This window comes from Magnolia sinica, chromosome 17, assembly GCF_029962835.1.
Source record: "Magnolia sinica isolate HGM2019 chromosome 17, MsV1, whole genome shotgun sequence".
NCBI lineage: Eukaryota > Viridiplantae > Streptophyta > Magnoliopsida > Magnoliales > Magnoliaceae > Magnolia > Magnolia sinica.
This window is the reverse complement of record NC_080589.1, coordinates 48721130-48749060: the sequence shown is the minus strand read 5'-3', so window position 1 is coordinate 48749060 and position 27931 is coordinate 48721130. Positions and strand designations below refer to the sequence as shown.

Sequence of the window (27931 nt, the reverse complement as noted above, 5' to 3'; positions counted from 1 at the left end):
TCAAACGGGGCTCATTAGTCGCTCTTCATGTTCATCAAAACTGTCTAAACCCACAAATTTCAACACGAGTGTCATGTGTGACCATGTGAGATCCGTAATTCTCGCTGCAATCAGCTTATACTTCTGATTCGCCCACTTTGTGAAAACTAAAGACTATGCTAGAAGTTCTATATTAATTTTTTTTTTTTAAAAAAAACACAAAAAAAAGAACAAAAAACGAGTCCCTTTTGTCATTTCACATAGATCAAAGATGGATTAGCATAGCCCCGAAGAAACAAATAAGCAGAAAGCTATTTGAATTCAAGAGGACGTCTTCTCTCTCCACAAAAGACATAACCAAAACATGCATATATCAATTATATTACACATACGCCGTATTGCCCAAACAAAAATAACACGAACCCAAAAAAGGAACAAAGGAATTCCAGTTATTTCTGTTCCCCATCCTCCTCCTTCGCACGTGTAGACGACCCAGCACCCGACGCCGGCACGTGCGTGAACCTCTGCAACTGTATCATCCGTGCGTAACAGCCGTCAGGATGATGGTTCAAAAGATGCGAATGCGATCCTTGCTCTGCCACCTTCCCATCGTCAATCACGGCAATCACGTGAGCATTCCTGACCGTCGAAAGCCTATGTGCGACAACGATAGTCGTCCGTCCTGACGACGCGCGCTCAAGCGCCTCCTGCACGCACCGTTCTGACTCAGCATCCAGCGCACTCGTCGCCTCGTCGAGCAGCAACAACTCGGCTTTCTTCACGAAAGCACGTGCTATGGCAATCCTCTGCCGCTGGCCTCCTGATAGCTGCACACCCCTCTCTCCGACCCACGTGCGGTACCCGTCAGGCAGGGCTGAAATGAACTTGTGTGCATTTGCCAACGTAGCTGCCTGGATCACCTCAGCTTCTGTTGCAGACTCAGCTCCATATGCAATGTTATCATGTATGGTTGCTGCGAATAGGCACGGCTCCTGTGGGACCATCGCTACGTGCCGCCGTAGCGATTTGAGGTTGTATTTACGTATGTCCTTTCCGTCTATGAGTACTCTCCCAGATGATGGCTCGTAGAATCGTTGTACAAGTGCAATGACTGAGCTTTTCCCGCACCCGCTCGGACCCACGAGGGCGAGCGTCTTGCCAGCTCGGGCTCGGAGGGTGAGGTCACGGAAGATGGGTATGTCTGGGCGTGATGGGTAGGAGAAGTCTACATGTTTGAATTCGACATCTCCACGGAGTCGGTCAGGGACGGGAGTTGTGTCAGGATCGTCTGGGTCTATTTCAGTTCTGCGGTCTAAGAGGTCGAAGACAGACCGCATGGCACGGCCGCCTTTTATGAAGTCGGGAGCTAGTGTTAGTGTCTCGGCGGCGCCATTGGCGGAGACCATGAGGACCATGAAGACGCGGATTGTCTTGGAGAAATCGGAGATTCCGTGTTTGACGAGCCAGGACGCGTACCATAGGCCGAGGGAATAGGAGGCGTAGAGCAAGAACTGGGCTACACCGAAGCCGCTGCCAGCGATCTGTCCCTTCCAGAAGCAGCGACGCAGTGGAGCTTCGAGGTTGGAGGTGAAGAGTCCTACGATTTTTGACTCGGAATTGAATGCCGCGACTGTTCGGACATTGGCGACAGCTTCGCTGGCTAGCTGAGTGGCCTTGGCATGGGTAGCTTCTAAGTCGCCGGAGAAGCCTTTCAGGAACATTTTCTGGACATAAAACATCAAAGCTATGTTAAGGGGCGTTTGGGCGTCCACCTAAATTACAATTCGAGGTGAAAATGTATTGCTCCCACTTCAAATGGTAAATGGGTGGAGTTTGGAAAGCGCGGAAACCTCATTCTGCATTAAGGAGAGTCTACTACTCTCATAAATATTCTAAGCACTTTTCATGTTGGACACATCTCCTGCAGCCCAACGTATGAACAATTATAATCAAACTAAAACTTATTATAAATAGTAAAAATGGAAATAAAACGAAAATTCAACCGTCGATATGGTGGAATCTCACAACTTTGGTGTGCGCAACCTTGCATAGCGGGATTGGGTGGCTAAAGTAGCTCGTCCTACCCCAAAATCATACATGGCACATTGAATAACTCATTCCATTTTGTGAGATACGTCCGTTTCAAGGTCTAGACGATCTGGATCACTTCTGCTTCCGATCAAGCCTTTTCATCCATCTTGGCCATGAAACTGTCCGCGACCCGCTCTACATCACATAGCCATTTATGTTCTACTCTTTTACAGTTGGAAGGGAAAAGTTGCTATGTTGCATTTGCTGGCCACCAATTGAAGGGCTAGGATTTTATCATTTGGGTGATTTTTGGTCCATTGGAGCCCATTTTTTCAACTGTTTGGATCACTGAACCATGGCCCACTTGTCGAACAATCTAGATTTATCCAATCGAGCATCATTCAACGTTTCCGATCAACTGGCGCAGGAAATTGAAGTTGGACTGTTTCATGTTGTACTAGAAACAGAGACAATGACAGCATGGGGAAAAGATCAATCCCCCAAATTGAGAATTGGAGAGCATCCAAACGTGCATTGGTGAGAAAATACACTGATGTTTGGTGTCTGCATTACCAATGTAAGCAATTTGGTTAAAAGACATACCTGCAACACAGTGGCAGCAACCACGATAGGAAAGACGGCAACAAGCACCAGCGCAAGGCGCCACTGCAAGACGAACCCAGCAGTGCAAGCAACAAGCATGAGAGCTGAGTTCTGCATTATCACAGATATTCGGTCCCCTATCGCAGACCGCACGTTGTTTGCATCCAATGCCAAGCGGGCCGCGATCCTTGCACTCTCATTCTCCTCACGGTCGAACCACGCCACCTCATTACGCAGAACTGCTGCAAGCATCTTCTCCCTCACTCGCTTCGTGAGGTTCTCGCCGACAACATCCCAGAACAGATGCTGGAGTGTGTTGAATAGGAGTGCTGCCGATGATACTCCGATCAGTAGGAAGCAGTACTTGCCAATCTCCCTCCTCATGTATGCATGGTCTTGGTTGTAGTAGATGCTTAGGACAGCGCTGAGGACGTAGGCAAAGAGGGCACTTATCGACCCACAGACAACAGACCCCACAGAGCCAATGAGAGCATAGGCCCACTCAGGGGAGTTCATCTTGGCGAGGCGCCAGAAGGAGCTGGCCTGGTCTTTGAAGGCAAGCTTCTCAAGGCGGTAGCTTGGGTGGGAGGCATCGAGGGAGAGACTGAAGTCAGAGGTAGAGAAGTCGGAGAGCCGGCGTGAGTATGGCGATCGTCCGTAGGAAGAGTTGCGGCCGATGATTGGCGAGCTGACGGAGTTCCTGGCACTCGAAGGCCTGAAAACGGAGGATTTAGGATCATAGATTAGCAGATGTTATATGATGATTGCAGTTGTAGATTGAATTCTGTTTTGCTACAGAGGAACAGCTTCATGCATATATTCTACAGGACTGATCAATAGGCCACTCATAGATTCTACATTTTGTTGATCATTCCACGGAGAAATCAATGAAATGGACAGTTACAAACATCTGGGAACCTGGCCAATTGATCAGAGGGTCGAGATGGATACGCAACTGGACTGATCAAACCATATTCAATAAGATGATTTACCTCTTTTACTAACAATGGGTGCATTTGGTTGTGCTAAATATCATGAAATTTCATAACTAATCAGTCTAATCAATGCAAATTTTCTGATATTTCGTAAAATTCAGTGTAACCAAACATGCCCATTTTTAAAAAACTTAAAATAGCAATTTACAAAAATTTAATGGTCTTATATTTTACACTGCTCCAAGATGAAGATTGGCCTTTTAGAGTATTGATCATTGAATCTCAAACAGACCATTGATTGAACAGTTTCCAAAGGCGGGCCATGCATTTACAACCGTCTGATCAAGATTGATTTTTTTCTTCCTTAAATAAAAGTAATGAGATCAAGCAAGGGAATTGAGTACCTGGCACTACTCTTTCTTGCATTATTGAGAGCTGCTTCGTGGGCCATCTCTTGCATTCTGATAAGCTTGGCATAGAGTCCATTGTCCCCCTTGGCGATGAGGTCGTCATGGGTCCCGATCTCGGAGACGCTCCCCTGTTGGAGGACGGCGACAAGGTCCGCCTTGCGGATGGTGGACAGGCGGTGGGCAATCACGAGGGTCGTCCTCCCTATCATGAAACGATCAAGGGCCTCCTGCACCAGCTTCTCTGATTCTGAATCGAGAGCACTCGTCGCCTCGTCCAGTAGCAGGATGGCCGGGTTCTTGAGCATGGCCCGCGCGATTGCAATCCTCTGCTTCTGTCCACCCGACAATTGCAATCCTCTCTCCCCAACCTGCAATGGCCCAATCCATCAATCTGGACCGTTCATTTACAAGCATTGCAACAACATTTCCCACCTGGGAAAATTCTCTATCACAAGAACAAATTTCACATCTTCTTGCAGATTGGATTAATCCTCTGCCAAAATTTTAACATTGTAGCCTTGTTCAGAGGCCCACCATGGATTGTTCATATCCAATACTGTGCTGATCAGATGATCCAATCCGTGCACTTGTTGGTCTGTGAATGGAAGGTCTCATCAGACGGCGAGGATCACTGGATCAGCATGCCAGTGATGGACTCTTGATGGCGGGTCATATTAATCATGCCGATTGGATGATCCTATCCGTTCAAAGTTGGCCAATGAATGGAGGGTCTGATCAGACTGAGGATGACTGGATCAGCACACCTACGATGGAATCTTGATGGTTGGATCATAGCCCAAAATCATGCCTATCAGATTATCTTCTCTGCAAATGTTGACTGATGAATGAAGGGTCTGATCAGATGGTGAGGATCAACCAATCAGCATGCCTATAATGGACTCTTGATGAATGGCCTGATCAGTAGACATGTGCCACGTGTATGGTGTTAGATTTGAATGATGAATGGAGGGTCTGATCTTATGGTGAGGATCACCCAATCAGCATGCCTATGATGGACCCTTGATGAATAGCCTGATCAGTAGACATGTGCCACGTGTATGGTGTTAGATTTGATTGATGAACGGAGGGTCTGATCATATGGTGAGGATCACCCAATCAGCATGCCTATGATGGACTCGTGATGAATGGCCTGATCAGTAGACATGTGCCACGTGTATTGTGTTAGATTAATAGACTTGAAAGAAAGTCTTTGAGAGGGAATCCAAGGGCCTTTATTGGTTGGAAATAAGTAAAGATATGGGAGCAATCAGAGGTTTGACTGAGAGCATGTGGTCATTTTGAGTTGACTAATCACCACCGTCACTTCCACGACTTTAATAAAACGGTCGGTTACTGTTAGTTGACCAAACAACAGGCTCCTATAAAAAATTGTTATTTTTGAAATCATTTTTAGCCGTCCATTCACTGAAAAAAAACGATGATCGTTTTAGTGCTTTGGCCCAACAACCCGAGTGCGCAATGTCTACCCCTGGCCGTAGAAGAATCGCATAATGCCCTATCCATTGTAAGTGCTGACGTGGCACATGTACACGGATTCCTGGACCTTCATCATGTAGGTGAATGTATCTTGACCCTAAAATCCAGCCACACGTACTGTGATGTGTACGGTTAAGAAAATGATAACCAACGGTCTACATTCAACAAGCATGTGTTGCACGGCTAAGATCGATTTTGAGAACGAGACACAAGCACTGGGGGACCAGCTGTCAATCGACCCAAGTGCTCTGCAAAAGTGCCAAGTTGGCACGTGCGATGCGCTTTTGTCCGCCGTTTGTGGATTGAAACCTCACATACGACGAAAATGACCTTGGATGTCACTTGCATCTTACGGTCCAGATCAGAGGCATTTTCGTCATTGTAAATAGTCAAGAGGTTTGAAGATATTTTTTCAGGAAAACCACGATGTATTGGCATTTAGCTCCCTACTGCAAGGGCATTTTTGTCCAACTGTGAGGATATAGAAGACATGTAGACGTCGGGCTACTGAAGTGAAATTGTGGTCCAGAAGCAGGGCCTTGTGTATCAGCTTAAGGACCACTTCAGAAGGTGGGCCCCACCATGGGATAAGGAATAGACGGTCCCCATTTTCTTCATGCATGATGCTATCTTCCGAAAATGTAATTGAAGGTAAGACATTGACTGTTCTGTGATTTTATTGCGTGTAGATCAAATAGATAAGGTCTTTTCTTTGGCAACTCATACTTTTGCCTGTCCTATTCATGGTGGGATTTATAAATCTTTATACGATCGAAATCATTCATACCCTCCCCCAACTAGCAAATCTAGAGCTCGCTTCGGTAGTCCGCGGACTACAAAAGAAAAGTTTGGTAATATGAAACCTACCGAATAAAGAGGTTGTCCTGTGCGCCAGGTCCAACCGATTCGAGCAGAAGTTATGGTCCACCCAACAGATAACTTACATGCTACGTACATCTGACATCCAAACCTTCCAATATGTCGGCCCCACCATGAGGATCATCTAGAGAAAAAATGAGTACTGTTTACTCATCAGATTGGCCACACCATTGAAAGCAAAAATATACCCATTGAAAAATAAAAAAATACAAGTGTAGGACGATCCATGATCGGATATGGCTGAGATTTGTTAATGGCAACCTCATGATGTGGCCAACCTATTGGACGGGTTAGATTTTACACAGATATGAAAGGTTGGAAGTTATCCACGTGACGGACAGTAACTTGTAGTACACGGATGGACTCGAGACCTCTAAAAATAAATGTAGGTAGCACGCGTGCGGTTCCCACCGAAAGAAGCAAAGGGTCCACCGTTGGTTAGTGGGGGACCCATCCAATACAAGGGGATGTCCCTCCAAAGCCCCATTAGTAACATAGTTCGCGGACTAGCATGATTCGGTACACCGGCAGGCAATCATTCTATAAATGCACGAGAGAGATTGTGGAGAGGGGAAGGTGGATTACAGACCTGAGTATCATAGCCATCAGGAAGCTTTATGATGAAGGAATGAGCATTGGCTACACGCGCAGCTTCTTCAATCTCTATCTGGGTAGCATCTGCCCTTCCCAAAAGCATGTTTTCTTTGATGGTTGTTGCGAAAAGAGCTGGCTCTTGGCTAACCAAACCTATCTGTTGTCTCAACCATCGTAGCTTCAGTGTCCTTATGTCCTGCCCATCAAGGAGCACCTGACCTGTATTGTACACGCACCAAAAAAAATAAAATAAAATAAAAATCTTTCTCAGTTGCTATCATCAATCAATGCACGGATTTGGGGTGCGTGTGTGGTCAGATAGCGTTCCTACCCAATTTCCATGGCCCCCACATTGTATAAATGCAATTTGAAGTTTGTTCAAGATGGCCTTTTTTACTCTGGTACTACGATGGATGATACTCGGAGTTAGAAATTGGCAATATGGTATAAGTAATTTTAATAAAATGTTGTAAATTATGAACAAAAAATTACGCTTATTTGATCATCTTATTGTCAGATTAATGGACATTATTGGACAGCAAAAATGGAAAATATCCAACGGTCTTCTTTCAACAAACAAGTATTTTCAGCAAATCAGAGGATAGGATTGTTCAACCAATCTAGTTTTTGGTTGGTAATTTGAGTACTGGATTCCTCAGTTTAATTTGGGGAAATATATGACGTGTAATATTTCTAAGTGCCTGTGTGTCAAGTGTCATACACAGCTAGAGTATCAAATAACTCTTTTTTTTTTTTGTCTTTTTTCTTTTTCTCGTTTCTCGTAGAGCAATTACAATCATAATGCTACATTTACCAGAATTTTAAGAAAAAAAATTAAAAGGGGTTAAATGCATCTAAATGTATTGTTGGATTTGGGTTTTTTTGCAATGATCCAAACTGTTAAATTGATAGGGTTTTGCTTGTATGGGAATACCTAAAGGGTTCAAATGACCTAATTGAGACCTTTTTATTTGCTGGTTTTCTGTCATATAGGGTGAGATTGGATCATATGACCCATGTCCAAAGGTTGAAGTCCCAATGTATCATATTGCAGTACATTGAGATGTATTCAAGCAAACCTCAAATTACAAACTCCAATAAAAAGTTAATCTATGGTTAGTTAATGCTTAAAAATTAGTCAATCGACATTTTGGTAAACAATGATTATGTATTATAGATCTTGATCTCTAATACATCATGGGTTCATGTTAACAGTAATTTATGTATTAGAGATGACATTTTTTGCTGGAAAGGATTGAAAAGTACTCTTGATAACCAACAATCATGATCTCTAAAACATAATTATAATTAGCTAAAATGAGATGAACTCATTTTTAGGTGTCTCCCAGACAGGTCCTAAGTGTTCCCTTTTTTTGGGCATTAAATAGGTGTTATAATGGCATTATTTTCATTTGCTCATATGGGAACATTGAAAGAAAGACAACCCAATGTCAGAAGTGTAAATGTTTCCTAAAAATCATAGGTATTTACTGAAACTAGAGCATTGAAAGAAAGAGAATTCAATGTAACATGTGTAAATGTTTCCTAAAAAACCAATGGTGTTTATGTTGATCCACCGTTTCATTGATGACTCTACCTTGTACATTCCATTCAATGAAAACCCAACAGAGAATACAAGGAAAAATGAAAATTTTAACAGAATTTCAAAATGTTTTTTTTTTTTAATAGCATGATTTGGTTAATCTACTTGTTTGTTTACTGAATTAGCTTAATACACATGAACATTTGAAATGCCTTTTTTTTTTCTTCTTCCCCTTTCTTTAATTAGTTGAAAGAAAAACAGGTAAATACCATAAATGAAAACTACCCATGAAATATACTGTAATTGGGTTTCTGTAAAAATAACTAGTAAAAAAGAAATTGAAAAGATTGCTGCTTGTTGTAATTACCTGAAGTGGGATCATAGAATCTTTCAATGAGGGAAACAACAGTGCTCTTACCAGAGCCACTGCTGCCCACCAAAGCTATGGTCTTCCCCGCTGGCACATTCAGAGAAAAATTGCTAAGGATCCGAACCTCTTGCCTCGACGGGTATGAAAAATCGACGTTCTTCAGCTCAACGTGACCCGTTACAGAACTCAATTCTATGCCCGTTTCGCTGTTTCGATCTATCCCTGGCTTGTGATCAATGGTGCGGAAGATCTTCGCAGCTGCAACCTTCGCCTTAGCAAATGCAGTCATGCTTGGAGCTGATTGTCCTAAAGCCCTGCAAAATCAAAGAAATTCAACATTGGAGAAGATAATTTTGAAAACCAGATACTCTAATTCAATCTATAAAAGAGAGAATTATCTTACAATCCGCCTATCATAACGGAGAACATGGTAGCTATGGCAAGCCCGCCGTTGGTGTAATGGTGCCGAACGAGATATCCGCCGTACCAGAGCAGCAATGCATAGCAACAGAAGACTGTAAAGTAAGTCGATCCCAATCCAATTCCCTTTGCGAATCCACTCTTGTAACCGATCCTTTGAGCCACCTGTAGCGCGGCCGAGTAAGCCTGCAACGCTCTGGATTCACCCACATATGATAGAACCGTTCGGATTTGGGCTAATGTCTGCAATTCAGCTCATGGAATCAGAGACCTAAATGCAGAAAATCGAGAAATGCACGAAAGAGAGGGAAAGCAGCGTAATTCTGTTTTCAATCTGTTTTCTTCCTTTACCTGTTCTGCTATATTTCCAGCTTCTGAGAGGGCTTGCTGGCTCTTGGAAGTGAGCTTGGCCAATGTGGTGGTGTGGATCGCTCCAATCACGGCGATGAGTGGGACTACTGCGAGTGTTACGAGCGCCAGCTGCCACACGGCGGTGAAGCCGACGACAAAACCAGAGACGAACGTCGCCATGTAATGGATGAAATTACCCAACTGCAAGAATGAATGGAAATTGATTAAGAAAAAGAGATTGAATGGCTATAAATCCGGCAAGCATGAGACTGGGTTGAATCGAATTCAGTACTTTCTCGCTGATGGCGTCCTGAACCATGACGGCGTCGCTGTTGATGGCGAAGACGATGTCCGACGTCCGGACGTCTGTGTCGAAGTACTGCACGTCCTGATTCAGAGCAGCTTCGAGGAATCTGATTCTCAATTTGGTTGATTGCCGTTCGCCCGTCCACATCCAGCATGAAATCTCTGCAAGCACATGAATTCAATCAAACTGCCTTTTAAAAAATCAAAAATCAAAGAAAAACTGAGATGGGTTATTCTTCAGAAGCACCCACCTGCCCAAGAAGACGCCCAGATCGCGGCGCCGACCACCAGAAAGTAGAATGCATACTGGAAAGTAATGAGAGGAGAAGAAGATTGAATTCTGTAACTGAAGTTAGAATTGGGTGGAAATTGAAATGTAGAGAAAGAGTACCTTGAGGACTTCCTGCATCATCTTGTCGGGATTGTTTGAGTTGGAGCCAAAGGAATTGACGAGATCGGCGAAGAAGCGGAGGAAGATAGGGAGGGAGCAGCCATGGACGATGGCCCCAGCAGTCCCAATAGACATCAGGAGGTAATCGAGGCTGTCTGCGAAGCGAAAGAGCTCGGAGAAGCCGGAAGAAGGAGGCGATGGGGAAGGTTTCTCGTCGTTCTTACCATTGGGGGGATTTGGGGGAGTAGAAGAAGCAGCAGCAGGAGAAGAAGAAGAAGCAGGAGTAGTGTTTTCCATCTCTGCTTCTACTTCTTGAATTGGGGGATGCTTGTCTTGCTTAAATATAAGAGAATGAGAGGTAGGAGTAGATGAAGAAGAGGAAATAAGTTCAAGGCCTTGCATTTCGGACCATTTCCACTGCTCTACCGTCTTTATCTCTTGAGAATCTTGTGACATTGCAAAATTCTCTCTCTCTCTCTCTCTCTCTCTCTCTCTCTCTCTCTCTCTCTCTCTCTCCCTCCTATTCTTTTTCCTTTTTTTTTTTTTGTCTTTTTAATGAGCTTTTCCTTTTCCTTTTCTCTCTTTTTTTACTGGGTCGTCGTCTTCTTCTCCTCTCTTATAACATAGTTGTTGTTTTCCTCCCCCTTTTACAAGAGAGAGAGAGAGAGAGAGAGAGAGAGAGAGAACTAAAAACTGGGTTAGAGAGAGAACTAAAAACTGGGGTGGAGAGAGGGAGAGAGAGCTAAAAACTGAGGTGGGGAGGACTAAAATCCTGGGGTGGAGAGAGAGAGAGAGAGAGAGAGAGCGCGTTAGAGAGAGAGAGAAGAGAGAGAAGCTGGGGTGCGTTAGAGAGAGAGAGAGGAGAGAGAAGCTGGGGTGCGTTTGGTTGCCCGACAAAGCGGAAGTGTGAAAACTTGAAAGTTGGGAAGGGGATTTTCTTGAGCAAAAGCAGGGCTGGTGGATCTGATGCAGAAACTGGGTGTGATGTTTTAAACTCTGGCAGAGTATGACGCTTGATACTCAGGCGCTCAGAGATTTTACAATTGGCATATATTAATAATTCAAATTATAAAGAATAAATTATGCAACCCACTGTCCCTAAAATCATAATCTCCACATCATATTGGTTAAGAAATCCCAACCACTGATTTGATTCCTTGACACCTATTTGTTGAACGAAAACCGTTGGATATTTTTCATTTATTTCAAATAACTGTCCACCACTCATGTTGTCAGGTAATCAAGTAATCTTATTTTTCCGTTCATCATACATCTAAACATGCGATTCATAATTTAGATGGTTTAATTAGAATTATTTTACTTAAATTTTCGGTGATTTCAAAGTCCTGTGTATCATCCATCACACTCTGCCAGAGTATGAATGTGCGTGATTTGATTTTTTCGGTAGATGTGCAGAGTGTGATTTTTCATGCACATGCACTTTTCTGTTTTGCATTTGATGGATGGTATCTCAAATTAAACAGTCCAGATCACGGGACCCACAGTAGCGAGATTAAAATAGATATTGCATTTTATCCTTTGACTTAAAGTTTTAATCCACGCCGTCCGTTTGCTGTCCAATGATCGGATGGTTATAATATCTATTCATCGTGGGTTTTCTTTTATCACTATTATAATGTGGTTCATGTAGCTTTGACCGTTTGATTTGAATCATACGTATGTTTCTAGGACAATTTCTGAGTGGGTGTGTACAACCTACAGAAATTTACCACAGGATGTAGGTTTTTCTCATGAAGTAATCACTCATGAAGTAATCGCGTGAGAAGGACATGGGACTTCACGGCACATGTAATATACTACGCCACATGTTTGAGATCACGAACGTTAATCGGTCGAAATACAATTAATGTATCTCATTGATAAATTTTCGGATGGTAAAACCATTTAACTTGTACGATAAAAATAGATGGTCAGAAAATAAGATCAACGGTTCATGTTCATTGTGAAGGTTTTGGCCCACTTGATAAACCTACTGGGCCTCACTTTTCTTAAAAAGCTCCATTGTTGCACAAGTATGACATATTGTCATGCTTCTCCACGTCATTCGCGCGAGCCTCCATTCGGTAGACCTGATTGATATTAAATAACGGTAAATTTTTATTCGATAAATCTGATGCGCATCCGGAGTACATTGTCCATACATATGCAGCTAACCCATATCTAGAATATAAAATAATATTTCAATCCAAACCGTAAATATTTGTGGGACTACTTTATAGAGTTTATGGTTAAAAAAGTTTATTTTTTAAATATAAATATTTATTGAATTACAATTGCATCATCTGTTTCATTTTTACTGTCCGTTTAAGTTTATTAATCTGACAACTATGGTATATATTTAATGTGATTTACAATTTATCAATTATCTACAGTGTGGAAAACTAATTGGACAGATTAAACTATAAAATGTATGATATTTGGACACTAAATCAGTGTGTGTTTATGTTACATGGATCTGACACATAGTACCAAATTTCTTTTTTATTAGTTATTTCTGGCTTCCTCTGCAAGTAAAACTGCAGTAGTGTTGAACTCCGTATTCAACCACTCACCGTCCTTCACTGTCTCTCACTCTTTCCTTCAAATCCGGCGCTCTTTCGCTCTCTCTCTCTCTCTCTCTCTCTCTCTCTCGCTTTACCATGCAAAACAGAGCTGTTCTAAAGTGGGCCCGTGCATGTGTACGATATCTGAGCTGTTCTAAAGTGGGCCCATGCCAAAACTGGATTCGTTGATTTAGGGAGCGGATTGGCTACTCCCCCTGCCACCAGCCGGGTGGCTGGTGGTCGGTGCTATGTGGGCCCGACCATGATTTGTATTTCATCCATTCCGTGCATCAATTTTTACTGATCATTTTAGGGCCTGTTTGGCCGGGCAGATCACATGATATTAAGAGGGATGGGATCAATTTTAAGGTAACGATGGTGGTGTCAGTGGATTGTCTTTATGATCCATGGGATTGCTTATATCCCGGGACAAGTTCACCGGGTCTGTTTGGCACGCCGTGCATATCTCGGAATTTTACCTTCCAATCCATCCAATCAAGGGATAGGATGAATTTTAAGGTAATGATGGTGATGTCAATGGATTGTCTTAAGATCCATGGGATTGCTCATGTCCAGGGACAAGTTCACCGGATCTGTTTGGCTCGTCACGCATAGGATATTTCCGATCCCATCCCTCCTAATACCGTGAGATTTGCCTGGCCAAACAGGCCCTTAGGGATTGATCCAAAAAATGAGAGGGATATAAATCTCAGGTGGACCACACCACAGGAAAATAAATAGTGATTGGATATCCACCATTAAAATCCTCCTAAGGCTAAGGCCCACTGTACTGTTCATTTGACATATAATCTATTGATTAGGTCATAAACAAATATCAGCTTGATCCAAAACTTTTATGACCCCGTAAAGTTTTTAATGGTCGACATTCATTCAACACTGTTTCTTGTAATGTGGTCCACTTGAGATTGAGATATATCTCATTTTTTGTATCGTAACATAAAATGATCTAAGAAAATAGATAGACCGCATGGATGAAACACATACATCATGGTGGGGCTCATAGAGCACCGATCACCAGCCATTCGCTGGTGGAGGGGGAGTAGCCAATTCGTTTTTCCACCCCACCTGGGCCTATCTAGAGAAGGACGACCCTAGCAGGGGCTATCTGAAACCCACCTGGATATATTTGTTTTATCTATCCTGTCTATTTATTTTGAGATATTATTTTAAGGCATGAGCTCAAAAAAGGCACAAAGATGGAAGTCTTAAGTAAACCACACCATTGAATGGTTGCTGTTGAAAAAAGATTTTAACGGTGAGGGTTAATGCTACTAATGCGTTTTGTGCTGTGATTCACGGCGTATGCCCTAAAATGATCTGTCAAAGTTGATGAATGGTGTGGATAAAACACATACATCATAGTAGGCCCCGTGGAGCCCTTGTTAGGACCGTCCGTCTCTAGCTAGGTCCGGCGGGGTAGTACCCAATCTGGGTCGTTGTTCTGCCAGATAATGCTTTAGGTGGCCCCACGTGATCGGTGGGCCATAATCTTAATATGATGAATGCTTCTTATGCCAGAAGTTAATAGATTTGCGTTGTTATTGCCAGGGAATGTTCTAAGTGGGCTACACATGATGAATGGACCAGATCTTTCTCAAGTTTCAACATGTCAGGACCGAAAAAGGTTCTTTGATCTCACGCGAGAGCGTAGCCATGTTATTTCTCATCTCGGATGGTAGCAAAACATGAGTTCGTTTTGGGCGCGGATTGGGTACTACCGCCACCAGTACCTAGATAGAGACTGACAGTCCTGTCAGGGGCTTTGTGGAGCCCAAATTGATATATATGTTTAATCCACGCCGTCCATACATTTTGAAAGATTATTTTAGGTTAAGAGCCAAAAAATGAGGCAAATTGAAAGCTTAAGTGGACCACGTTACAGGAAGTAGTGGGGATTGAAAGCCTACTGTTGAAAATTTTTTAGGGCCAAAGAAGTTCCAGATCAACCCGATACTTATTATTTCCCTTCATAAAGGTCTATGTAACCTTATGAACACGTTGGATGGTGAATAAACATCACGTTAGGCCTGCGAATATTTCAACGGTAGGAGATCAATCCCCATTGCTTCCTCTGTGTGGTTCATTTGAGCCTTTCATCCGCCTCATTTTTAGGCTACTGATCTAAAATGATCTTTCAAAATATGTGGACAGTCCGGATAAAACATATACATCACAGTGGGACCCACGGAACCCTGACATGACCGTCCGTCTCTAGCCAGTTCCTGTTGGGGGTTGCACCCAATCCGCGCCCGTTCGTTTTTCCTTTTCACGACGCAGAATCTAGCGTGTGCCTCCACCCACTGGGGCCCACATTCTGAGATGGTCCGATAATATAAACCGTCCGTCTTCTATATACTACCGTAAGAAATCTATTATCCCATAATCATGCTTTAGTGATGATTCTATCCTTTGATTTTCCTCAGTACCGCCCGTTATCTCAATACGATTCATTGAAAATTTTCTTCTCGTTGTTTTAAATTCGTGTACAGATAGTGACAGTTTTAGTAATCTAATCAGAAAATATTTCCTTCAGTGGCCCATATATCATATGTTTCACAAGATGAACGGTTCAGATCGTTGGACCACTCAGCATGTAGGCTTCATTCAGCAGCTGCACACGTTAGATCTGGACTCGCAACTGGGGCAAAGCTAAATCATTTAAAATAAACAGAAGTGGGAACGACATCCCGTGAGATTAAAGATTAATGATTATGCAAATATCAACCGCACACCTACACGTTAGCACACGTGTGATGGATCCAACCCGTAAATTATGCGGGCCACAACACGGTGCCTCTGGCCTAACGGTCCAGTCACACATGAGGTGTACCACACGTGTTGTGTTGGCTCTTTGTGGTAAGGCTCAAAAAATGAGAAATGGTTTCTACATGCCAACTCAAATACGTATCCCAACCACTCCACAAGATCTGTATGGGAAGCGGATGGCCCCTGGCACGACTTGCCCCAAACCTTGTGGGGCCCACCGTTATGTATGTGTTTTATCCACGCTGTCCATTCGTTTTTCCAGCTCATTTTAGGCATGATACAAAAAACGATGGAGATCCAAAGCTCAAGTGGACCACACCATAGAAAGCAGTGGGGATCGAATGCCTACAATTGAAAACTTTTTGGGGAGTACAGAAGTTTTGAATCAAGTTTATACTTGTGTTTTGCCTTAATCCATGTCTGCGTGGCCTTATGAACAGGTTGGATGGAAAATAAAACATCACGGTGGGCCTAGAAAGTTTTCAATGGAAGGTATTCAATCCCCACTGTTTTCTGTGGTGTGGTCCACTTGAGGGTTGGATCTTCATCAATTTTGGGCTCTTCCCTTAAAATGAGCTGCCAAAACGGATGGACGGTGTGGATATAACACATACATCACGTTGGGCCCCACAGAGCTTGGGACAAGTGGTGCCACAGGCAATCAGTTTCTATATATGTATGTGATCTGTACAAGTTATGTCACAGGCCCATCGCTAGTGGGCCACATTTAGAAAGCCCCAAAAGTTTGATGGTCATAACAGGAAAGCTACAGGAAGAGAAGACATGGTTGTTGGAAAGAAGTCTTCTATTCTAGAAGTTAAGATCATCCAACCACTAGGAATTTTTTTATTATTACCCATTTACTGTGATTCTCTTCGAATAAAGTGAGAAAGAGAGTCTAAATACATTGATTAAGGAAGGAATAAGTACAGTACAGTATGCGCGTGTAACCTGTGGGAGATGTACACAATGGTACACGCACGACGCACGCATCACACTCTAGATGCTTGAAAAGGAAGCCGGATCGCGTCCAGCTGGACCCTAGTAAAAATGTGCCTTGCGTGCTTTTAAGGTGCTATACCAAGGTGAAAAGGTGCAAAGGTAAAAATTATTATTCCATAAAGAATCTTAACTTTTTCGACTTTTCATTGTGAATCCCCCGTCTAACACACACACGTGATGCTTTTTCATTGGTGGCACATTGCCGTTAGATGTGTTGCATGAAAAAGGTGGAGCCACTCCCACCTGGCCCATTTCCATTAGCACTGGTGAAGAATCTTAACATTACTCTCGTGGTCCTTCCACTATTTTCTCACATGATGCTTTTTCATTAGTGCTTAGTGCACAAACAAATCCCTTAAAAAGGGGTAAGAGAAAGTTAAAATGAAAAAGATGGAACCACTTGCACCTTGCCCATTTTCATTAGCACTGGTGACACAATCGAGTCCCTTAGAATGCTGGTAATTGAAGGTTTAAAAAAAAAAGAAAAAGAAAAAGAAAAAGGAACCCTATGATAAGAAGATTGACACCCTACCTAAGTTAAGAGATCACTTCTCACAACCAAATCAAACTTTAAAGTAAATTTCAGATTGACTGAAGTATGCATTGTAAAATTAAACGGGTCAAATAGAGAGCATCCTTATACCTTTTTAGAGTTAGCCAAGTGTCAAAAAAAAAAGTACCACCAAGAATCCGATCCTTGTTGGTCACTATGGCCCACCAGGAGCTATCACATGGCATCCTGATAGCTGATGTGGCAAAAACATCTCAAAAAATGGTATAAGATACACCAATGAGAATTGGATTCCCATTGGTGTCCAAAGTTTTCCATCAACATTACTACACTTGTCACCTAAAAGACACATCGAGAGATGTGAATTGTCATGTAAGCCATCAATGTTATCTATAAAATGCAACTCATTTCTCTCATTTGGGATAGGTTGTAGGTAGGGATGTACATGGGTCGGTTCGGTTCAGTTCTGGGGCGAAATCATAATCGAACCGTTCCTAACGATTCTAGGAAAATCGGAACTAGAATTGGACCGTTTGTACCCTATAACGGAACCAGAATTGGATCGTAGAAACCGGTTCGGATCCTGATCGGCTCTACGGTTTTGGGTGAGGTGGAGAACCAGAGAGAGAGAGAGAGAGAGAGAGAGAGAGAGAGAGACCATGGCTGCCAGTTGAGTGAGGTGGAGCCGCGGCTAGCGAGGGTCGGTGGGTGTCGGGCGGTGGGCGGCTGGTGGCTGTCTTATGAGAGAGAGAGAGAGAGAGAGAGAGAGAGAGAGAGAGATGGGAATGGAATGGGGGTAGCGGGGGAGGCTTGAAGAGAATCAAGAGAAAGGGTTCTTTATAGGTTTCATTAATCCTATTCTAGAGGATTTGAAACCAACTAGTCCATAGATTAGTTAGGATCAGTTGAGTATAAACTTGGGATATCCTTTGTTAAAATTTCAGGTGATGCATCTAGATCTGACTGCATGGCTATCAACAAATGCTGGGGATGATTTTCAGAAGCCATGGGCCTCCCGATGGACGTCTTTGATCAAGAAATGGGGTCCACTAGAAGATGATGGGTTTTCTAGTTAAATGAGGAAGATGATATCCCCAATAATGGAAAATTGGAACCAAGTGATTCATCTTATGATCCACAATGTGTGAATGGTGAGGATTTGTTCACTCATCACTGTGGGGCCCACAAATCGGAGAACTCTCATCAACATCTCAGAGATGTGCGAGATTTTTTAGTATAGTTGATTTTTATGCGAGTCAATAAGATCCCACATGAGAACTCATGAAAGCTACGAATGAGGCTACGAGACACCCTAAAACTAACGTACAGGATGCTCCCTAAGGTCTTCTAGAAGGTCACGGACGGTTGGGATTTCTCTAGTGCATGAAATGGAAAGATTCTTTCTGCCAGCTCATCTTGTTTTGCAGGAGAAGCCCTAGATCATAAGGCTAAGATGCGAGGGGTGTGAATGCTCGAATTGGATGGTTGGGATGGAGAAAAATGGAGGCATCTAGATTGCTAGCTAAGGAGAGATTGGAGTTTCTAATTTCGAAAACGATTCTCCCGCACTAGCATATTTCCTTTGACACTGTGTGCACACACATGTGCATCGACGTGTGAAAGCTCTGGGGTTTTATTGAAAACTCAGTCTGAGTAAGATGGACAGTTTGGATCACGCATGTGATCACAGATGGTGGGCCATGATCAATCACAACAAACGATTTTTGTTTTAAATGTGCGCAGGCGGGAAATTGAGAAAGAGAGGAGAAAAATCTCTTCTTTCGGGAACTTGTCGGGTTAAACCAACTTTGACTAGATGTGTAGCAATGTTTTACGTATATCTAAATAATATACAGGTATGGATTATATCTATAGCTAAAAGTAGCATGAGAACCGTAGCAAAAGGCTAAAATTAGCAAGAGCTATAGTTTTCACTTAAAGGGCTACAGTTAATATTCGTAGCTAATGCCTATTTTAATAAATAAAATTCAGATATAATGGCAACTCTCACCATTGTAGCACACCCTGATAACTCATATAAGCTAAAATAGATAAATACTTCATGGCTAAATCATTCATTCATTCAATCAAATAAAATAACTCATTCATTCAATCAAACAAAATCATTCATTCATTTAATCATATACAATCATTATTTCCATTCACATAGTAGTTATATGTCTATTTAAAGTTCTCATTAGCAGCAAGATCCAATGCCTTCTCGTAGCCAAATAGCTTCTCAACAATTGCAAGTGAAAACTCCATGGATGCCCTCTACTGGTTATCAATTTGCCATGAACTAACACCGTATATATTCTCAGCTTTGCTTTGATCCGAAAGCTTACTGCACATGGCTGAAAATCAATTTCATCATACAAAATGGAAGAAATTGCATGTTATGACATTATATGTAAAGAGGCTGAAAATGTGTTTGTGTGTGTTTTGAAGATTGAGCTAAAAATGCAATGGACCCACTTGGAACATGGCCATCCCAAGACCTGCATTTAACAAGATCGTGACAGAATTTTCCATGATTTGAGGCTTCTTAACACCTCATCTGCAGTAAGAAAGATGTTAGAAGAAAATCAGATTCACATGGAAAGAGCAACACATCTAAAATTCAAATCTTTGTTGGAAAAAAAGAAAACTATAATTCCAAATACCCACTTCCAGTTCATGAAGAAAGACTAACGATCACATCGAAATCCATCGCTCTCCCCAAGGACCTGAAATTCCAAACTCCCAACCTCAAATTCAAGAAAAAAGAGCAAAAGAACAAAGCTGAATTCAAATCTCTCTCTGAAAATCTACAAAACCCTTCACCAACTGTTCAACTAAACCCTTCATACCCCAACAACTATTCCACACACTTCAAAAATCTGCTACCATTGTTCTATACAACAACAACATTAAGATATATTTAAACAACAACTGTCAGTTTGGAACAACAACTTCCATTGTTCCATTGTTCCTTAGAAAATCTGCAAAAGGATTTTCAATGGTATTTAATGTATAGAAAATCTGCTACCATTGTTGTGTGGAACGCAACCCTGTCATTGCACTTCCTCTATATGCAACCCAACCCAACCCAACTAAACTTTAGGTTGATGCAAATTTCAGGTTGATAGTGAAACCATTTCGGGATTAAAATAAAAAAATTTTAAAAAGAAAAAAAGAAAAAAAAAAAGAAAAAAGAAAAGAAGAAGAAGATGCATACTGAGTTTTGTTCCCAGCAAGGTTCGCGAAATTGTGATCCTCCATTGATGACGTTAAATGCAAGCATAGGCAGAACTAGAGTTTTGCTCCCAGCAAGGTTTGTAATTGTGATTTTTGCATAGTAGCTCATTGAATATGTGATTGATCAAATGAACAGCTTAGATCGATGAATTGTGCTATTCAAGTGACCCAGTGCAACTAAGAGTAATATAAGTTATTCTACTTTGATAGCAATGGATCATTTCTCTATTTCACTTGTTAGGAGATATATGATACTCAGGGTGCGTATGATGCTCCATACTCAAAAAATCTACATGCAGCACACATTGACTCAAACAGATAATAATGTACCATCGAATGCACAATCTTTGGATAGGTAAAGAATTTCAATCTACAAATATGTCGATAAGGGTGTGATCTGTGTGTACATTTCAGTTTAAAATCACCCAGTTCACATACATTGTAATAATCATATGAATTTGCAACTCAATGATATGCTACAAGACACCTTGCAAAGCACTTTCAGTTTCATTTCTCTCAAACCATTGTCAAAGCATTAGATACTTACAGCCACATACCAACACACCCATATGCACATTGACACAGATATCAGAAATAAAAATAGCATTGGAACACACTAAATGGAATGCAGAGTCTGCACTTGGGCGGAAGCTGTGGGTTCCTTTCTTTCATCTATCTATTTGATCGGTTCTTCTGGAATGTTCGCAGACAGTTTAGATCTCTTGGGAAATTACCATTTACCATTTACCAAGGAAACATTAAAAATACTCCCAATATTGACAGATCTCTTGGGAAATTACCATTTACCATTTACCAAGGAAACATTAAAAATACTCCCAATATTGACAGATCTCTGGGAAATTACCATTTACCACAAGGAATTAGAATTTCAATTCAGCAAGCAATCGAGCAACAGAATAAAGCGGACAGTTTAGATTTAATAAACCATAAAGAAGTCTCGCTAAGTATGGATTATCAGGCAGAAATTAGAATTGCAAACCACAAGATGAATCTCTCCTCTTAGGCTTCCAGTTGCAGAATGGCAGAAACAGAAATTTTAATGGTCTCTACCGTCCTAAACCCAATCTGCAAATATCACACCCACATTTACATATTGTGCACTACTAATTTAGTTTGCAAGACAACAAGAAAATGAGAAATGGCTCCCTTGGGCCAAAAATAAAGTGATTTTTCCATTCACATATTGCAACCAAGGCTCAAAATAGCGGAATTATTGATTTGAAGTGGGAGTAGCACATGTTTAGAAGGATAGTGCAACTAAGAGTCTCAGTATTACAGTTAACATCAGTTCACATATTGCAACCAAGGCTCAAAATAGCAGAATGTATTGTAAGAATGCATTGTGACACACCCATGGGGCAATATGATAAAATTGAATTGTGCTGGTATTGGTAATGTATTGCAAAAAAAATTGTATGGTGTTCAAATGATAATTTGAACCCTGATTACAACTGACTATTTTCAATATCAACAATGCTTTCAGTACAAACTTCTTGTAATGAGAAAAGAAGTCCAAATCTGAGTATTTGCATCAGTGTAACATAAACTTAAGGAATAACCTAACACTTAAAATGACAGACAGTGTTGGCTTACCTGTGCAAAGTGCTCGAAAATTCTCTACAGCAATGACAAAAAACAAATAGAGATTAGGTGACATCCAAAAGCCATATGAGAAAGCACTGGAACAATCAACAAAATGGCAATGGGTTACAACTTGTAAGGAAAACAAAATGACACTGATATTGCTAACCACATCATGGTCAGAAGCTGCAAATAACAGGCATCAAACACAACACGGAAGAGCAACATACAATCCAGAAAATAGCTGATGGAGCATCATTGAATGATACACATGCAAGCCCAAAATCACAAATCTTCAGTTTACAGTCTGCATTAGCAGGGATATGTTTTAGAATAATATAGATAGATAGCTTTAGATGATGTTGATGATGGTGATTCATTATGTTTCTTCTGAGATCTATGAGCATAACCTTCATAGATTGGGACTGTGTGGCTGACTCAGTCCATAATACCTGAAGGCAAAGAACAAACCAAGTAAAATTCATTGAAACAAAGGGAGCAGAAAAGTTGCCGCAGATGCAATAATGCAAAAGGCATTTAGAATAACTATAGTCTGAAGGCCCAGCACAAAGTAATTCACCATTTGGAAAGAAGGATCTGAGCTACTTCACACCAACAATTGAAGCAAAGTGACCAAAGAACACAAGTTATTTCAAAAAGAGATTAGGTAATACCACCCAGAAATGTGTATGGTGGGTGAAAGTGGCTACCTTAATCAGAGGAGCATTTTGTAATGATCACGTCCTCATTAGATTTAAATGAGACTGCAACTTCAATTAAGATTGGTGCTAGTTTCTTGCACACCAAGGTCTATAAAACTCTAGCAAAACTGTAGAATCAAAATTTGGGGGGATCATCATTTATTTATTTATTTATTTTTATTTTTATTTTTATTGTAATTTCAAGATTGCATGCATAAAATGGCCATTTCTAAGAACAAGAGATCATGATTGGGATTGCTCATCTGTTGGAATATCGGGGTATGTTCATGCTTTCCCTATTAAAACCCACCAAATGCCAAGAATGGAGAGGAGGAGTTACCAAGCATAGGATGAATCCCATTCTGTATGGGGGATAGTAAACACCAGGCATAGGTGAAAGCACATGCCAACCTTACCCATGGGCTAAGGGTCTGTGACGGAAGTTGGGAAGTTTCCTTCCCAATCCAACCTAATAAATAGTCCCTTCCACTGATTGTGCCTATTGGCTGCGTTTGGTAAGCATCAAGGTATCAAATCTATCATTTGACCAGTAGACAGATTAACCTACATTTTGTAGACATTGTAAGACAATACACCACAAACATCTGAGTTTATTAAAAAGTTGGAGGAAAACTGATATAAAATCTAACATGTCAATCAGCACTAACATGAGATGAGCTCATTTTTAGGTTTCTACCAAATAGGGCCTTACTATTTTAAAGGTATTTTAGTAAATTTTTATTTACTAATATAATTATACTTTGGCAGGATTTTAAATATCATTTTTTAAATGCCGAGTTCCATGTTTGTCACCAACATGAAACTTCCTTGTTTGGTTCCTAATCTGTAAATTTAGGGCTCATCACTAGTTCATCCATGCCATTGATCTGATGCCCACCATCATGGATGAAATTTTTTTAAAAAAAAAATTTTTTAAAAAATCTCCCTAATTAGAAGATCCTAACTACCAAATCTTTTTCTCCATTGAATGTAGATTGTTAGTGCATTTCATCAAATTCATCATCTGCAAGATCTCTTTTAAATGCCAGATCCCAGACCACCTGACTACCAATGATACTAGGTAGACAGGTGCCAATTGAAAACAATATAAATTGAATTTATTGGGGAAACATACTAGACTATTTCATCCCATAACATCAGAAACAAAGGAAAACATGGCATTTTCATATTAAGAAGAGTTAAGGAAGCATTTCCATTCTTTATAGATAGTTGGAAACACAAAAGCAAATACATACCTGTGCAGAAATAACAATCTAGTACATATTGCAGTAAGGAATATTTTTGGAGCTATATTAGTCAAGGAAATGCTAAAGAAAATTCATATGGATGTTGGACTTGGAAAACAACTAGTTGTTTTGTCAATTAGGAAGTATATTTGAAATTATCACCATTCAAAAAAATATATATATATTTTTAAATTGTAATCAGGTCAGAAAAATAAACATTTCATAAATAATAAAGACAAATAAATAGAGGACAGAGTGCAACCAAGACATGGGCTTCCTTGTTAGCACACGGAACTTTCTACACCAAAGCCAAGCCAAGCCATTGCTAGTTAGCATGAACATGAACCAGACCCATTGCCAAGCCAAGGCAGGGGACCATAGTTCTGCCCAGGAACAAGTCCTTTGCCATCTATCTTTTCCATGGAGCAATTGCACCAGGCTATCTAAGGATGTGGGTCAGTCCTAGATCATCAAAGGTCGAACCAATGTTTAGGATCTTGAGGAAGGCCTTGAACTATGACTTACTTCCAATGAGATCAAAGTAGGCAGGATCTATGCCGGGCCCATGACTAAACGAATGGAAGATCTAGGCCTCTGATTTAAGGTTAACAAGGTTGACACCTGAAACTGATACAAGATGTAAAAATTATCAACAAAGTTCCATGTAATATTCCATAGTGGGAGTGGAATTCCTTAACCATAGGATTTGAAGGTCCATAGGCTATAGGGCATAGAATTGCCAATTTTTCATAGGAAAACACAAATTGGAAACAACCGAAAGAAGCTACAACATTAGCCATTGGAGCAAGTCCGAAGACCATTTACATGATTGTGGTTTTATTTTTAATTATGTATTAGAGACCACAGTTATAAGTTGTTGGTTTTATTTTCAATCCCTACCAAAAGAATTGATCTCTAATACATAATTACAATTGAATAAGATCTCTAATACATAATCATGATTAAATAAAATGAAATAAACACATCTTTAAGTGGCAACCAAACAGGCCCTTAGAAACTGGAATACAAAGTCTAAGAAAATGTATAAAGCCATGGATAAACCAAACAGGCCCTTAAAACACACAATGCGGATTTTGAGAGCCAATTTTAACTATGCCAGCAAACACACCTCATTTTGTTGCCACTATAGAACTGCTCCAATCTCTTTAGCTTTATTTGAATATCAGCAGTGTACACAGGAAGGGACCATAGCAAAAAAACTCCTAAGGATTTAAACGACCTCCCTCAAACATGTAAACTGTTTGATACTCTCATTGTACAAGTATGTAAAAGATGTGTGAGAGAGAGAGAGAGAGAAGGTTGTTTTCTTGCTTTGGTTCAGATTCTGTTACAGTTTATATAGAAAGCAGAGACTACATAGATGTTACACAAATGTTTAATTTCATGATAGAGCAATCCTATTGGATAGGTTAATTAGATGCCACACAAATGGTGGGCCTCATGCCCAACATTGTAAAACAGCCTATCCTCTTAAATGAAACTAATAAAAGAAAATGTGATTTGAAAGACATGGTGTAAATTAACTGTGTTAAAAATAAAATAAAATAAAATAATAATAATAAAGCCATGATAGAGTCAATTGCCTTAAGAAAATGGCCTCTAAAAAGGTTTTTAAAGAAAAAAATAGTGATTGAAAGTAAAAAATAAAAAATAAAAATTAACTCTTCATGACACTAAACATTTCATGTCATGTTCCGAAAATACACAATGTTAGTTCTTTCTAACAGCCATTTACTTTCACTTAATATTCACTGGTAGTTACGTTTCAATGTGGCTAGTAGTGAATGTGATAATATCGAATTTGTAGCTCTTGCTGGTGAACCTAGTCCCCGTGAATGAGTCCAAAATATCCATCTTAATGTCTTCAAGGAAATTTCCGTATCCATTTTTGACATAAGATAGAAACCCTACCAGAACATTTGTAAGCAGTATCAATCCCTTTGATGGAGTAATGTTCCTTTGTGCTAGATTTTAAGTTTCTTGTAATCCTCTTTTGCGAATTTGTCGCATCTGTTTATTGAGGAAATTTAGGTAATGAGAATAAGAATGAGTAGTGTCCTGATGGGCCAACTTAGTAAAGGTGGATGTGGGGCAGCCCTTTGATTAGTGGCCTACATTTTAGGCGGTTAAAAAAAGAAAAGGGAAAATGATTAAAAATCTGAAGTGTAGGCAACTTCTAACAGTCAAGTGTCCAGACTGTTCATCAATCAGAGTGTAGTTCTGTCCAACAGGACATGTTTGTGTCCAGACTGTTCATCAAACAGAGCGTATTTCTGTCCAACAGCTTATACATATAGTTAAGAGTGTTCGATGCCACCTACAAAAACTTAATCTACTCAAACTTTCCAATGTATCCGCAAACCATTCCAATTAAATCAATCAAGTTCAATAGCATTTGAAGGAAAAGCAGAAGTAAAACCTACAACAATTAAGCAAAGGAAGTTGATCACAAGACCAATGTTCAATGTATCAAATGTATACTAAACTGAAGTTCTATGCAAGTACCTACCACATAGGAAATTCTTGCGCCAATCTCCTAGCAAAGGATCCTGAAGAAATCAAGCATCAACACTAGTGAGCACAAGAAGATATTCAAAGATACATTACAGGTAATGATGATGTAAAAGGAAAAAAAAGACGCATGGGACGAGAAACAGAGTTCACCAAGGGCTAGAAATCCACGAGGGATTCTAGGCTATTAGTACATTCAAATCAATTTTACAAACCAAATCCAGTCCTAAGATGGGCCACTTGCACCCTACCAATACACTCTCACTGCATCACAGCCCTTGATGAAATAGACATTCTAACTTGTAAATTACAGCCTCTCACTCACATATACACAAATGGATAGAAACTCATATGATTCCATGATTCTCATTTACATGGACTGAAGGAAACACTCTGCATTCTGATCTACTCCTACTCAACCTTCTTCTCAAAGACTCACCCAATGTAGAAGAAGAAGAAGATGATGAAGAAAAATCTTTCGATGTTTGGGCTTCATACCTTGAATCCATCTGCATCTCGACAGCAATTTCAGGTGGCGAATTACCATCTGATCCATGTGCCACTGGCGATACAATCGATGTCTATGATGGCTTGTTCTTTTTTTTTTGAACTTTTTCTTTTTTCCTTTTTGAAGCAAATAGTGAGGAAGAGCTTTACGAAGCCCACAGATGAGCACAGTCAGGTCATGTTCACACCAAAACATGTGACAGCATGGCACATATGTATGATCTAATCCATACAACAGAAGGATCCCACCATCTTGATACCATGTACAAAGAATTAGGTCAATCTTGGCACAACCTTTAGATTAGAAGCAGAGAACTAGTAATGGAAGAAATTCACATACCATGAAAAGAAGAATCCGATATGCATCTCTGCAACCAAAAAAGTTTAAAAATTTAAAACTACACAAACAGAGAGAATGTCATACTAAAGAAACTAGTAAATATAGTTTGCATATCTTACCATTGTTCTCATGTTCATTCAAACAGCCAGTCAATAGTTCAATGAAGCTAGGAGGCAAAGCTGAGAAAACAGTTCCGAAGTTGTTCTCAAGTAATGGCTGCTGAGAACACTCAAGCTGCTCACTGTCAACTCTCGAAACAGGCATCTTGGTATGAAATCAGGTTTTACAAAGCTTGACTCCTCATCAATTTTGCAAGACTAAAGAATTTGTATGACTAATGCTCTTTCTTTTTACGTTTTACAAAAACTCAAAATAATCAACCAAATGGAGTATAAAGAAAACAAAGATGCATCAAATCCTTTGAAAAATTCTATATTACCACACTAAAGGATCAAAAAGTATTTACACTTAAAAAAGTAAGAAAGAAAGAAAAAGAAAAAAAAGGGGAAAAAAACTTAATTACTTTACAGAAAGTAAAAAGTAAATCAAAAAATATTATCCAATGAACATTTACGTGAAAAATAACATTAAC

At 40.5% G+C, this 27931-nt stretch overlaps 1 protein-coding gene and 2 long non-coding RNA genes across 4 annotated transcripts; all 3 read right to left on the bottom strand.

Annotated features, from left to right (window-relative positions):
• Nucleotides 1-207: 207 nt before the first annotated feature.
• On the bottom strand, nucleotides 208-10954 carry LOC131231632 (ABC transporter B family member 1). Its single transcript, XM_058227888.1, has 10 exons — nucleotides 10310-10954; nucleotides 10170-10224; nucleotides 9905-10080; nucleotides 9613-9813; nucleotides 9245-9504; nucleotides 8839-9155; nucleotides 6924-7147; nucleotides 3953-4326; nucleotides 2614-3328; nucleotides 208-1703 (listed from the first exon to the last, which is right to left on the bottom strand). The coding sequence occupies exons 1-10, from the start codon at nucleotides 10763-10765 to the stop codon at nucleotides 429-431; spliced, it is 4053 nt and encodes a 1350-aa protein (XP_058083871.1). The 5' UTR covers nucleotides 10766-10954; the 3' UTR covers nucleotides 208-428.
• Nucleotides 10955-20884: 9930 nt separating this feature from the next.
• On the bottom strand, nucleotides 20885-22139 carry LOC131231124 (uncharacterized). The gene is made up of 2 exons (XR_009164210.1): nucleotides 21533-22139; nucleotides 20885-21422 (listed from the first exon to the last, which is right to left on the bottom strand). It is a non-coding gene; the product is annotated as an uncharacterized LOC131231124 (long non-coding RNA).
• A 56-nt stretch (nucleotides 22140-22195) lies between these two features.
• Nucleotides 22196-27084, bottom strand: LOC131231069 (uncharacterized). 2 transcript variants are annotated; one of them, XR_009164181.1, is made up of 3 exons: nucleotides 26991-27084; nucleotides 26487-26530; nucleotides 22196-22841 (listed from the first exon to the last, which is right to left on the bottom strand). It is a non-coding gene; the product is annotated as an uncharacterized LOC131231069 (long non-coding RNA). The 2 variants fall into 2 exon arrangements; XR_009164180.1 differs by lacking the exon at nucleotides 22196-22841 and adding an exon at nucleotides 22881-23277.
• Nucleotides 27085-27931: the final 847 nt, after the last annotated feature.